This window comes from Pinus tabuliformis, chromosome Q (genome assembly GCF_031772625.1).
Source record: "Pinus tabuliformis cultivar Carrire ecotype Pingquan chromosome Q, CPIR1, whole genome shotgun sequence".
Lineage (NCBI taxonomy): Eukaryota > Viridiplantae > Streptophyta > Pinopsida > Pinales > Pinaceae > Pinus > Pinus tabuliformis.
Window position 1 is genome coordinate 1,000,037,302 of NC_142296.1, and position 14,146 is coordinate 1,000,051,447.

At 38.3% G+C, this 14,146-nt stretch overlaps 1 protein-coding gene across 7 annotated transcripts in view; it reads left to right on the plus strand.

Moving 5' to 3' along the window:
* Nucleotides 1–14,146, plus strand: part of LOC149222850 (putative cyclin-T1-1) — a 138,260-nt gene that overhangs the window by 35,476 nt on the left and 88,638 nt on the right. For all 7 annotated transcript variants that reach the window (XR_016249446.1, XM_089385651.1, XM_089385650.1 and 4 more), the window contains one exon: nucleotides 6,043–6,124. Coding sequence is in view for 6 of the 7 variants with exons in the window: in XM_089385651.1 (XP_089241777.1) it covers nucleotides 6,043–6,124 (82 nt within the window). In the remaining variant the exon portion in view is untranslated. The remainder of the gene's footprint in view (nucleotides 1–6,042; nucleotides 6,125–14,146) is intronic.

The window sequence follows — 14,146 nt, forward strand, 5'->3', positions numbered from 1 at the left end:
CAACGATATTGAAATTAATAAATTATACTTGTCTATCAGTCCATGGTCTCACAGCTCACACTAGTGGCAATGTATATACTATGATGTTTGACATGTCTCAGTCCATGGTCTTATCGCTCACACTAGTGGCAAAGTTGTGACATCTCATAGTAATGGTAAGGTCTTGTGCCTCAGTCCAAGGTCTCATGTGTAACACTAGTGGCAAGATCTCATGCCTATTCTAAGGTCACGTGGTTTACATACCTCATAGCTTACACGTCTCATGGCTCAGATGGTCTCATGGTTCAGTGCTAAGTGCTAACATTCTTTCCCTCTTGATGTTGGGTGTCGCAAACAGTCCACAAGCTCAAATGGTACCACCTACGACCTTGAGTGGTAGAATCAACAGTGGCCTTGACCAGCAAAATTGTTAAAATTGGCAACTAGGGCCAAACTCCATGTGGGTCATCTTATTTATGGCAGCTGATATTTTTCTTGGATCCCTCTCATTGAGAGGTGTAAGATTGATCTAAAGATCATCCGATTCCGATAAGTATTTATGAAGATATGGATTTATTTTGATTAATGGACAAATTGTCAAGTCAACCAGCAACTTATGTAGGCTCAGAAGCCCAACCGTCATGTCTATTCAACCTCTACGTTCTTAGTATAAATAGAAGAGGACTTGAAGTCATTTGTCACACATATACTCCTCATGTGATCTCCTCCTCTCCACGTCTTTGGGTTTTGGTGAATGAGAGACACTAAGAGCATACGCTGGCCTAAAGGTGATGCCCTAGCTGCAAGCTTATGAGGAGATCTACATGCAGAAAAGAGGAGACTTATGTGCAGCATGAATAAGCCCCTATACGCTGTCTCAAGAGGCTCAATCCGCAGATGAGAGGAGGGCTAATATAGGCCCTAAATGAAGGCCTGAATCCGCTGTCTATTGACCCTATACACAGCAAGAAAGAGAATCCTTATCCACAGTCATAATCTGCCTTAGTTGCAGTCAAAGAAGGAGGTTCCAGCCATAGCAAATGGAGGTCTTAAGCAGCTGTCTAGTAGTGCCCTTAGCCGCAGTAAGGGAAGCTCTTATACGCGTCTCAAAGAGACCCATTTGTAGTCACCTAAGCCGCTGTCATAATGCCACATTGCTGTAGGTGATAGTGTGGCCTATTTCAGGATTGTTTGGGCATGATCAAGCTATTTTTGATCTCGGTATGCTAGGCAGAAGAATCCACAAAAAGGAGGAGCTAGGGACAATTGTTTAAGGGGCTATTTGGATCACTGTTTGAAGGGACTAAAGCTACAGTCCACTACTGGGGCCATAGCCAACAGTTGGAGGCCTTCTTAGTAGCTACGTTCAGAAGGTAAGCAGCCCTATAAGGCAGCGTATCATTGGAGGATTGTATGAAGGCTAGCCGTAGTAATCAAGTGAACTGTGGGGTATGTTTAAGGTGTTGTGGCTCTCAGAGTTTGTGTCCTAACCAATGACCAGGTCTGCCATGAAATGCACCAGTCCTTGCTGCATATGAAAGGTACCAGATTAGCAGCCTTGACATGATCAGTGAAGCAGCAAAGGAAGGAGAGTCTTATGGAAGGAAAGCTTCAGTAATCTGGGTAATTGACTGAGCTGTTCATCTGTTGCATATCTTCAGTCCTTGGTATCAGATCTGCAACCTCATTGTGTCATCTTCATGGTGAAGATCTTTGATGTTTGATCTCCTATTTGGCAAGTCAAGTATTGACTTAAAATCATTGTACTCTATCTCTCTCTGTGCTGAACTATTGAAGAACATAGAAGAAGAATTTATCAAGGGTTTCCCTACATTGGGGTTTGTCCCTAGCTAGCACCACATTTTGTGTCCTCTTGTCTTGGCTTGTCTTCTGCGATTTATGTTTATGTTCTATTTGCAGTTTACTTTAATGTTGATGTGATTGCTAATCTGGAAAAGATATGGAGCTAACTGTGAAAATTGAAATAAATTGCTCTAAGCATAGAACATAAAATTAACTTGGTATCAGAGCTGAGGTGAAGACAATGCCCAAGTTAGAGTGAAAGAGCAATCACCGAAGACGGTTGGGAAAGGACAAAAGGATCAGTGGATTCCTCATCCCTCTTCAAATTCACCGAGGGTGAAGTCGAAGCAGAGTATATTATCAAAATGGCGTAGAGTTTCTGATGGCCTACCTAAAGATCACTTCTTTGGGAAGTTCGGAAGGAAAGGTGGATGCGTTGGTTGAAATAAGTTCGACCATTATGCGAAGGAGTGTCCGAATGGCAGAGACACATCTCTTGATGAAGATAACAATCATTCCAGGGACATCTTCTATGATCAAAGGAATGACGGGTAATGCAGGTCATCAAGGAAATGGTCGACTCTTCAAAGAAAGCAAGGAACCCCAGGTATGAAGAATCAAATGTTGTTTCTGATAAGATAAAGTAGAATTATCTTGTATTGGCCCTCTCCTTCAGATTCTTTGGGAATGTGGCTTATTGATTGTAGTGCTTCAAGGCACTTCATTGGACAGATGGGTGCACTATCTAATTTGGTAGAGATGGAAACAATCGTGGGATTATACTTGGAGCCGATGCCACCTATCTTGAAAAGGGTGTAGGGAATGTTACCCCTCAATTGAATGAGGGTAACTCGGTTCATTTACAAAATCTCTTTTATGTACCTGATCGCAAGAAGAACCTGGTGTCCATTTCAGCAATGGATGTAAAGGGTTATGAGGTGGCACTCATCGATGGAAAGGTACGTGTTTGAAAATAGAATTTTCAAAGATGTTTTTGAGTTCAAGGTTGTATCAAGTTGTAGGAAGTCCACTGGGGACCGTGACCATTGACACATAGCACCGAAGGTCTGTGAGTCAGATGGTGACAGGGATGCCTAAATTCAAAAAGAGCATGAAAGTACGTGTCTGAGATGTACCAAAGGAAAATCTTACAAGGGGACCATTCCCCTCATATAGCAGGTCCACAGGTTTGGAACAACCCGAGGGGTTTGAGATTGATGATGAGGAATCTCACATATGCAGGTGGAAGAAAGCCCTCTATGGCTTGAAGCAAAACGCCCTGGGTGTAGTATGAGAGGATTGAAAGCTATCTGATGAAGCTGAGATTCACTAGGAGTGAAACCGATCCAAACCTTCCCTCGACGGTTGTGGATAATAAACCTCTCATACTGGCACCTTATGAGGACGACCTATTTTTAACAGGTGCAGACCCTCATTTGCAGAAGAAAGAGGGAGTTGGGTTCCGGACATGGAATGATAAACTGCAAGCCTGTGACTACCTCAAGGATCTTAACTTTCAGAAGTTATATGGTAGTGATGTCGGACCAGATTTTGGAAATGCCTTTGAGTTTCGTAAACTCATTCGCGTTGATGTCCTTGGCGAAATTTCGTCCGGACATATGTTTTGCAGTTAGCATGGTGAGCTCATATTTGGTTGAGCCTCACTGGATTGGTGCCAAGAATCTTCTGAGATATCTTCGGGGCACAATCTCTCATGGATTAAGATACATTGTTGGAAATATGAAACTGCATGATTATTCAAATGATGATTGGGCAGGCAGTGTGGAGGAACACTAGAGCACTTCTCAGTGTTGGGATGTGGGAGTGTAGATTTGAGGGGGGAAAGTTTCATCTTTCCAAGGGGATGTCCCCTTGTGCATTTCCATATATTCCCCTCAAAAGGGGACGTGGGAACATCCCCCTTGGATCTAAGTTGCATGAAGCACCGAATTTCGGAGTTCCCGAAATGGGTACGTTTAGAAAAGTCACCTCCCAAAATGGAAATGTTGGGCGAAACATCACACACACACACACACACACACATATATATATATAGATATATATATAAGTGAATAACACATTATCTTGCAAGAAAAAAGGGAATAAGACCCATAGATGACAATTTAGAAGGAAAACCAAGTCTATATTAACTCTTATAGATGATTACATGATGGCCGAGTTTCGGTTGAGTTTCGGAGTTTCGAGTATGGGTATGGCCTGAAATGTTGGGTTCCTAGAAGTTTCATGCAACATAGCCTTGGAGTATTCCCGTCATGGGAGTATGATCCCTACCCTTAGGAATGCATTCGTGTAACACTGGTTATATCATCATCATTGTGTCTTGATTGCATAACAGATGGCATCGATGTTACTGTTGTAGCAGATGTTTCAGTGTAGACCCCTCATTCCAGCCAAAATCATTGCAAACTCTTTTTTTGAGTTATTATTTTTTGTGAATGTTTATATATTTTCTGTGTTATTTGAATTTCTGAGTAATATGTACAATTTCTGGTATGATGTTATGTCCCATATTTCTGGACCTTTTTCTTAAAATCTGTAACCTTCCTTTCTTTCGAACATACTGAACTTCTGAACATAGTCAGGGACATACTTGACGAGATTGTATGTTACTACAGGGTTCAACCCTCCTAACTACTGTTATGTGGGCAGCCCCTATAGTAACAGGTAAATATGCATTTTATTATGGGGGTGAACACCTCGATGACAAGATGGGAACCTTTCCTGTTATAGAAGATGGATCCTCAATTTTTTTTTGACAGGCACACAATGCATCCCCCAACTCATTGGAGTGCATCTTCCCTCTTCAATTTGCTGGACTGGTACTGCACCTGTTGCAGGATGGATGTACCCAAGGAGTGGGTGTGTGCACCCTGGTTACTTAGCCCTTAACTATGCATTCAAATGTTAAAACAGACACAAAACAACAACTAGAATGTACAGGCGAAAAATATTTTTTTGTATTACTTCAAAGTTGTGGTGCACTCTATATTCTACTGTCAAGATCTAGACATGTTAAAAATTGTCATTTTTTATAAGCCTTATTCTTTCAAAATTTCATAATTCATTCTAACCCAATGCCTCAATGCCTCAGAACTTCGTCATTCCTATTGGAAATTCAACTTTTGTTCAGAAATTTTATTTTAGAGTAGTGTTGTCTACATTCTACCATCAGTATTTAGTGTTGTCTACATTTTATTCCAGTCACCTGAAGTGTTCTTTTAATCCATCCCTGGAAAACCTTTCGTTTCCAAATTCAGAGTAAATTTTGTCTCAAAATCTTGAAAAAGGCAGAGATTAATGAAGATCATCTGTGGATAGTGAACATGAAGAATGAAGATGATAGAGAGATTGCATAGGATTATCTTTTTTTTTGAAATAAAAATAAAGTTGCTAGTAAATGTTAAGTGCTTGCAAGTTGGAAGTTGCAAATATTGTAGAGATATAATTTTGATAAAGCTGTCAATCTTCTGTGAATTTACCTCGGGTTTTGAATTTATCTTACTTTTGAATGGAAGACCTCTTTCATAGTATGATCTGCTTGTGAAATAAAAATAAATGTGTTAGTAAATGGTAAGCACTTGCAAGTTGCAAATATTAGAAATATATAATTTTTAAAAAGCTGTCCTTCTATGAATTCTCTATCCTTGATTTAATCTCATTTTTGAATTGAAGACCTCTTTTATTTTCATTAGGGTTTTCTATATTTTTGGGTTGGCGTTTTGTTAAAGACATTGAAATCATGTTGAATTTAGGTGCAAAAAAAATGTGGGTGAATTTAATTAACTTGTTGATTAAGACATAAAGTGGATTTACAACTAAAAATTGATCAGATTACACACTGTTTCTAACCTTTTTAAAAATAATGAATTTTAACTTTGCCTGTCAATGCCTTTTTTCCTCAGTTAAAAAAGATTATATAATTGTGGGAATTTGATATATTTGTGGATATCCAAGTACTTCAAGATTCATGCACATTTTAAGTGAATCCTTTAATATAATAGTGAGAATTACATAAATGTGTGAATGTTAAAAATGTTCAAGAATTATGCAGATACCAGTAATAATTTCCCTTTTCTCATTTTTTGGAAATGTAAGGATGCTGGTAGGGTCAACTGCTGTGCCTCAGTTGGTCTTGATTGGCTACAATGTTTGTGTTAGTTCATTTATGTCAGTTGTGTTCACTATTTTGTGATTTTCAAAATTCTTTGGAATCTTCTTTGACAGAGTTGTTGTATGCAGGCCACAGACAACAATTGCAACTGCAATGGTTTATTGCCACCGTTTTTTCCTTCGGCGATCCCATGCTTCTCATGACAGATTTGTGAGTCATTGTTCTTTGAAGTTTATTTTTTTTCTTGCCAATGAGAATGATTCTGTTGTGCTATCTCTTGTTTGGAAGTTAGAGTCAGTCATGTTCACACATTAACATCTTTATTTGCACATTATGTTGCCATTTCCATCTTCAAATTGCATGTGCTAATGTATATTCATTGCAAAAGAAATTGAACTTTTTCAATTTAATGAACCTGTTGCCCCTTGGAAATGAATCATGATGGTTTCTTTTGCATTTTCATCATGGGGAATGAGGGGGTGTTAGAGGGTCCTCGCATAGGGGGCCCCATCTCTAAAATTATAAAATTAAAAATAAAAATCCCAACAATAATGATTGAATCCATGCAAGTTTATCATTGTGCAATGTAAATACTAAATTCAAATTTGTAGATGATATAAACATGATTTATATTCAGTTTTAGAAATGAAATATATTGATTCAGATTCATCATTTATCGTTCTGAATAGAATTACACAAAGTAGTAGATACTGTTCTGAATAGAATTACGCAAAGTAGTAGATACTGAAGCTCGAAATAGTAAATGAAATTTCTCGAAAATAGTAAAGTGTGATGAGTCAAAGACTTGGTCTAAGGTCATCAGTATTTAGAGTCAAGACTCAAAGTTAAAATTGAAAATTAGCAATGGACAATATCACTTTGAAAATGAAATATGAGATAGAGGATTAGGTATCAAAAGTTTTTTTTTGTTTTTTGTTTTTTGGTTTCTTTTATTTTATTTTTTGTTTTTGTTTTATCTTTTCGTTTTTAGAGCTTATTCTCAAATAGTCAAGTAGGGGTGGGGGATGGATGCCCAGGGTGTCCTCTTTTATGGGTGTCATCCAGGCATCTTGTTTTTCGAGGGTGGGCATGCCTAGAAGCGCCCCCTCTTGAGAAACACATTTCACACACAAGTGGAACGTTTTGGCATGCGTTTTCCACATTTTGCAAAATGGGGGACACAACGCATCATTTCGCTAGGCACCTCCTAGTCCTAGGAGCATGGGAAGTGTGGGGGCACACCCTTGAACCTAGGGTGTGTCCTTTTGAACAATGCACAAAAGCAATGTATGGATTCATTAGCCCTATCCACGGCATCGAAAAAGTAGCTCATTGCGGGTTTATCTCCATCAACCAACAAAAGAACCTTTACCAAAGGTTTCCTAATGGCGCACACCTCCTCCACTCCCACCCAAAAATGCTCCTGGTATGACAGTAACCTGTATAGGGCCTCCCCCTTCAGTTTAGTGCTAAATTATAAAGTATGCCACTCATCTGAAAGGAGTATTCTCTTCACCTCCCACATATTAAGCTAGTGGCAAAATGTGTGATCGTAGGACACACCAACTTTGTGTTATTTTTCAATCTTTTCATCAATCTAAGCATAGATTCATGATTATATATAAGTTTGTTATGCTTCTATCCAATTCAAGAGTATCCTTGCTATAAGCAATTTTGTCCATATCCTCTTAAATCAAATCAATGCAATGTGTATCACAAGGAGTCCAAAACAAGGTCAGATACATCAACATGAGAAACTTGCTAGTAGTGACATAATTAACAACGATATCTGTTATGATTTGGACAACATTCAATGGACCTATCTCTTGAATGAACCTATGCAATAACTCATAATAATATTTCATCTTTAACATGTTGATATGCATGAACAGATTTAATAAACATTGTCCTGCCAGGACAATCAAACAAATAAATTAAGAGGGTTCCTGTCCTTTGACATCAGGGTGCATCCCTTGATTTCTCATGATTCCTTCAGCTCTTGTAATCTACAAGTGCAGTCCCACTTTTCATTCAGAAGGTTAGGTCCTTTCAACTCGTCATGGGTACCTTGTACCTCAGGTCAACAACAATAACAACAACATCAAACATAAACTGGTAGATTGGGTTGTTCTTGGCAATGCTGAAAGGAATGTCACTCCATAGAAAACATCGACTTGCTTGTTAGCTTCTTTCTTTTGCTTTACTTTAACCACTGACCTAATAGAAGGTTGTGCGCCACTTGTGATTCTTGGAGCAAAAAAAGATGAGGTCATTGAGGGCATTGTGGAAGGTGAGGCTGAGGAAAAACTGGCCCTTTTCGCCCCTTTAAAATTTTGTAACTCCTCTTGCTACAGGCTCAGTTCTGACAGCTTCCCTGTCATCTGTATTTTTACCCATATCTTGAAGTAATTTATTGGCAATATGTATGATTTTTGGGGTTGTGACTGAAAAATTTCTACTTTATGCACGGAATATTTTTTAAGGTGGTATTTCAATTGATTGATTCCCACATTGTTTCCTTCCCAGACAAATTGCAACTCAACTTTTGTCCATTATGCTCATCAGTGGGCTCGACATATTCCCACTTAAGGTTCAAAGTTTTCGGAATTTTCAAAAGGTAGTGATTAAACACAAGGGAAGAAAATGAAAATCAATATTCAAGAACCAAAATATAAAATTTCTGCAGATAAAAAATAGCTCTAGATTCTAAATAAGTGGTAGATATCTTTCAGTCCACTAAAAACTGGCAAGAAGAGGGAAAACTGATGGGCATTGTAAGACCTATAAAAAATCTCAAAAACAAAACAAAAACACGTTGAAATTGTTACAGATATCTATAAATTTAGAAACTGCTGACAGAATCAATCCCACTCCACATTAAAGTGTTGATGGCAAATGAAAACACTGTTATGGCCCTTAGCTCAAAGAAAAATGGTGAAGACCTTCTTTGCTCCCCAATCCCTACATTTTTTTGAAAATGATTGAGAAAAAGCTATGTTGCATGGGGACCTCCACCCTCCATTTATCCATTTCTCAATCCTATAGTTCTAGTTGAGCTTGTGATGAATATTGATGCTGAGATATTTGTAGGAGTGCATTTTCTTCAAGCTGTCATATACAAAAATATCATAAGTGGTAAGTTTGGATTTAATTATCATAATGTTCATTTTGTTAGTGCTCATAGTCATACCCATAGTAGAGCTGAAATAGTTGGGGATTCTTAGTTGCCTGCTGAGATCATAAGGACTCCTCGCCATAAGAACAATATTATTAGTGTAAAGAAGAGGGTTGATTTTGAGATTGTACTAGGTATAGATTTGCAGATCACAAGTTTGGTGGAGTTGCAAAGGGAGTTGACAAGTGTTGATGAAAACAATTTTCTTGTAAAGAGGGAGTGTTAGCTATCGAGGCTTACTTTGAAAGTGTTTACACCATGTTTGGTGTGCTTCATGAGATTTGCACATTAGAGATGGCTTACCTAGTGATTGCTTGACCTCTTAGTTGGGTGGTTGCATGACAATCTTGGTGGCGTTCTACATACTAGCCATATTGAAGAAGTTTCTTTCTTGGAGAATGTCCTCCATTGAAGGAAGAGTGTTTGGTATTTTGAAGGAGAGAATTGAGCCCCAAACAACCTGGGGTAGCTTGGATGCTTGCATGGAGGAAAGGAGTTGAATTTGGGATGCCTGGCTTGCAATAGTTTTCATGCAGGAGTGGATCTAGTAAAGTACATGGTTTATGAGTGTTGGAGTCCTTGAATTCTTCAAGGAGGGTTGAAACATTTTGTGGAGCATCTTTGCATTGGAAGTTGGAACCTTGCTTGTGTACAACATCACTTTGGAGCTTGACATGTGTGAGCTGACATGTGGCTTTGTAGGTTTCTTGTAAGGGTTTAGGCCCACATATGCCTTGTTGGCCTTCCTTGCATCTCATATATTTAGAGGAAAGAGAGTTCTTCCTCTTTCTTGTACATCTTCATATGTACTCTCTCTTTCTTGTCTTGGAGGAACTAGGGTTTCTTGGATCTGTTGGAGCATTTTGAATAATAGGGTCAAGGTTTCATTCCTTGGTAACTTGGAGATTAGGGTTTTGTTATGACATCCTAGGTTGTACTTGTTGATGTGAAGAAGAAAAGGAGATGTTTTGCCTTGGAGGACATGATAGCATGACACTTGCTTGCTGGATCTCTTTGGCGTGAGCTAGGATTTTCATGGGTTTTCCTAGCCAGGGTTTTGGAGAGCTAGAGGATTGTACTAGACTTAGGAGGCGAGAGCTAGAGGATTGTACTAGACTTAGAATGAGGCGAGACCCAGAGGATTGTACTAAACTTAGAATGAGGTTGTGGTATATACGTGAACATCTTTATACAAATATATGAGATTCTAGCAGGCCAAGATTGTTTTTATTGCAGATTTGATTTTCAGCCATACGTTTCTTCATGTTTTGGTAATTTCCAAGACTTCTTGCTGATTTGATCATTTGAAATAAATTAAGGCTGAAATTTTTAAGTGATTTAACATTAATGTTGAAGAAGGTAGGGCAGATTTATTCCTATACCTACATATGTCATAATGTGATTTTCAGATTTGTTTTATGCATGATAAGATCGCCTCAGAGGGCTGAAACTTGTTGGCTTACTTTGGTATCTTCTCTTTTTATTTGCCCAGTGGATTGGGGTTATGGAGAGGTGAAATATTGTCCACCATTGCTGTTTTTTTTATTTGTATTTCATAACAGCCATAAGGCTGAAAATTCACATGGTTAAGATATGAGAAATCTCTAAGAAAGAGGTGAGGTTTTCCGAGTTGCATTAATAGCACTAGTGGGGAAAATTTCTACAACCTAATGGTTGTTTGAGAGGACAAATATAGAAACATGAAAAATAATGTTTGAAAGAGTCAGGTACATTACATACTATGTGAACAGTAATTTTGAGGTATATTATAAATTCTTGAGGATTGAGGAGTATTTAATCCATAGTTAGGTTACATGATTTGTAGACACACAATTATCCCGAGACTTGAAAAGGATGGTGATAAGCATGTTGAACCTTTAAGTTAAAAGATACAAAGACTTATCTCGTCATTAACTTGAAAGCTTTGGTTAGTATGCATTGATCCTCATGAATAGACTACATGTGAAAAAGTTGGTATCCCAAATAAAATAATCTTGGACTCCATTGGTATATAAAGTCTCATTGAAAAAATGATTTTTAACTGCATTGCCATTTTAATACACACCTTGAATGAAGCTACAAGGAAAGTGCAGTCAACCCCATAAGGTACCTTGTGAAAATTCTATATGTCCTACTTGTTAGATGTAATGTGCATAATGAATCCATTACTTGTAATGGATTAGAACTCGTTTAGTGACTATAACCCTATTCATGTATACTACAAAGACCTTTGGAGAATTAGACATGCCCCTTATTATACAAAGGCATGCAACAAATGCCTTGCTCCCTTGTATGAGTTTCTCTTTGATGAAGAATGTCCTTGATTTTTAGATGAAACTTTGAGAGTCTTGGAGATGATGGGGATTGGTATACATGTAAGGACAACAACTACATCAAGATATATGGGGCTACCAAAGCTCTTCACCCTCTACTGTATATTGTTTTGGATAGACTATTGTCGAGTGAGATCATGCTTCAGACCATTGAATTAAGGTTTAAGCATTAGCCCATAAGCAAAAAAGGGTTTCCTAATTTACTTGATCTCTAAAGGAGAATATGGTTTGTTAAATATTGTGTTTGCACATATGGAAGCAAAAGAGATAGGTGTAGGCTTAGAAATGAACACGTCGAGATGCAGAACTCGCTCAAGTGATTGAGAATCATCAATTGCAATTGCTAGATAGGATGACCTTAATCCAATGAAGAATACCTTAAAGAGGAGAATAAAAGTAGAGTCCTAATCTACGAACAAGCTTTGGAGAGCCATAAGACATCTGAAGTTAAGCAGTGAAATTGCCTTCAAACATTACTCTTGTTGAGGCTATATATGCTAATAAGAATAAGGCCTCGTCCTCATGCTTGGTTGAAGTGAACATGCTATCTAGACAAATTGAAGACATCTAGGTCCAAGACAAAGATGAATTGGCACAACCATGGAGATACTATAATTAACCTTTCGGGGAAGCTAAGAAAGAATTGGATGCCCCATAAACATCCAATTAACTTGCTAAGAATCAACAAGAAATAAGTCTTGACCTCAAGGAGACTTTTGAAAATTCGATATGTCCTACTTGTTAGATGTAATGTGCACAATGATTCCATTCCCTATAATGGGTTGGAATTGGTTTAGTTAATGCACCCCCATTCATGTATACTACAAAGACTTTTGGAGAATTTGATATGCCCCCTTGTTATACAAAGATATGTGACAAATGAGGAGTTGCTCTTGGAAGAAGAATGTCCTTGATTTTTAGATAAAACATTGAGAGTCTTGGATATGATGGTAGATTGGTATACATATAAAAAAATTTACATCAAGATATATGGGGCTACTAAAGCTCTTCACACTCTATTGTAGAATATTTTAGATAAACTATTGTCAAGGGAGAACATGTGACAAACCACCAAATTCGTGCTTAATGAAGCATTAGCCCATAAGCAAAAAAGGGTTTCCTAATGTACTCCATCTCTAAAGGAGTATATGGCTTGTTTAATATTGTGTTTGCACAGATGGAAGCAAAGGAGATAAATATATATAGGCTTAGAAAAGAACATGTCAAAATGCATATCTCACTCCAAGTGATTGAGAATCATCAAGTTGTAGTTGCAAGATAAGATGACCTTAATCCAACGAAGAATGCATTAAAGAGAAGTGTAAAAGGAGAGTCCTAATCTATGAACATCCTATGGAGAGCCATAAGACATCTAAAGTTAAGCAGTGGAGTGCCTTCAAACATTATTCTAGTTGAGGCTACAAACATTGATAAGAATAAAGCCTTGATCTCATGCTTGGTTGAAGTCAACATGCTATCTAGACAAATTGAAGACAAAGATGAATTTACTCACCATGGAGATACTGTAATTAACCTTTTGGGGCAACTAAGAATCAATTTGGTGTCCCATAATTGTCCAATTGACATTCCAGGGATCAATAAGAAATAAGCCTCGACATCGAGTACACTTTTGAAACAGCCACTGCTGTAGAGCAATAGAAGGATTCTTTACTCTTATCAACACAATTCTTGCTTTTAGCAATATCCTATTGATGTTGACGAAGAAGTAGCCTGTCCAGAGTTGCTCACCTTCGATAAAGATAAGGTGGTCAAGTCTTCATACATGAACAAAAAGCCTAGCCTCAATCAAGTGATAATTGAGATCCACGACTTTGGGTCCAAAACCCACTGACTTGGGTACTTTGCCCACAAAGTGGGTTTTCTCCTCATAATTCAAGCACGCAGGATTTGTGGGAGTACCTCCCAAGCTACACGATTTTCAACACTCCCTCTTAATGAGGGAGGTACTTCCATTCCTCGGAAGCAACTCGTTCGGAACACAATCCCAATCTTTGGCATCCATCACTGTAGCATACCCTATAGAAGGAACAATATTGTCCTCGGAAGTGTCCTTGCCACCAAAAGCCTCTCGCTTCTTCTTCTCTTGATAAGCCTTTAGGCCATTCCAAGGTTTCTTTTCTTTCAACTGTAGAAGTCTCCTTAATTCCACTGACCATGCACTCTTCTTGAGTTGTGGATTCTCCCTTTGAACCTACAAACTCTCACTGGAACTCGATTTCCTCTGAGTCTCAGAAACCTTCTTCTTCCCTTGATATATAGGTTGCCCTTCAACTTGTATAGACCACTCTCCTTAACTCCAATAACTACTCCTGTGGAGATATAGCCTTTGGGCTTGAGCATCACCTTTCCATCCTAGAAAAATACTTCAAACCCCTTAGCTTCGGTCACTGAGACAAACAACACGCTGCACTTGAGCTTCGGTACCCACAGTACATCCTGGACTCGTAGTAGCCCTCCTGACTCCATCTTGAATGGCACAACACCTGACCCTCTAACAACCTTCTAACATTTTATCCCCAACTTCCATGTGCAATTTAGAGTCCCATTCGGTTAGAGTCTCAAATACTTCTTATGATCTTGTCATATGCTTCGACGCTCTGTTGTCAATAAACCATGTGTGAAAAATCTGTGACTCGATTCCTACTGCAGCAAACTGATAATATTTCTCCTACTTGTAAATTACTTGAACAAGTTACTTGCAGT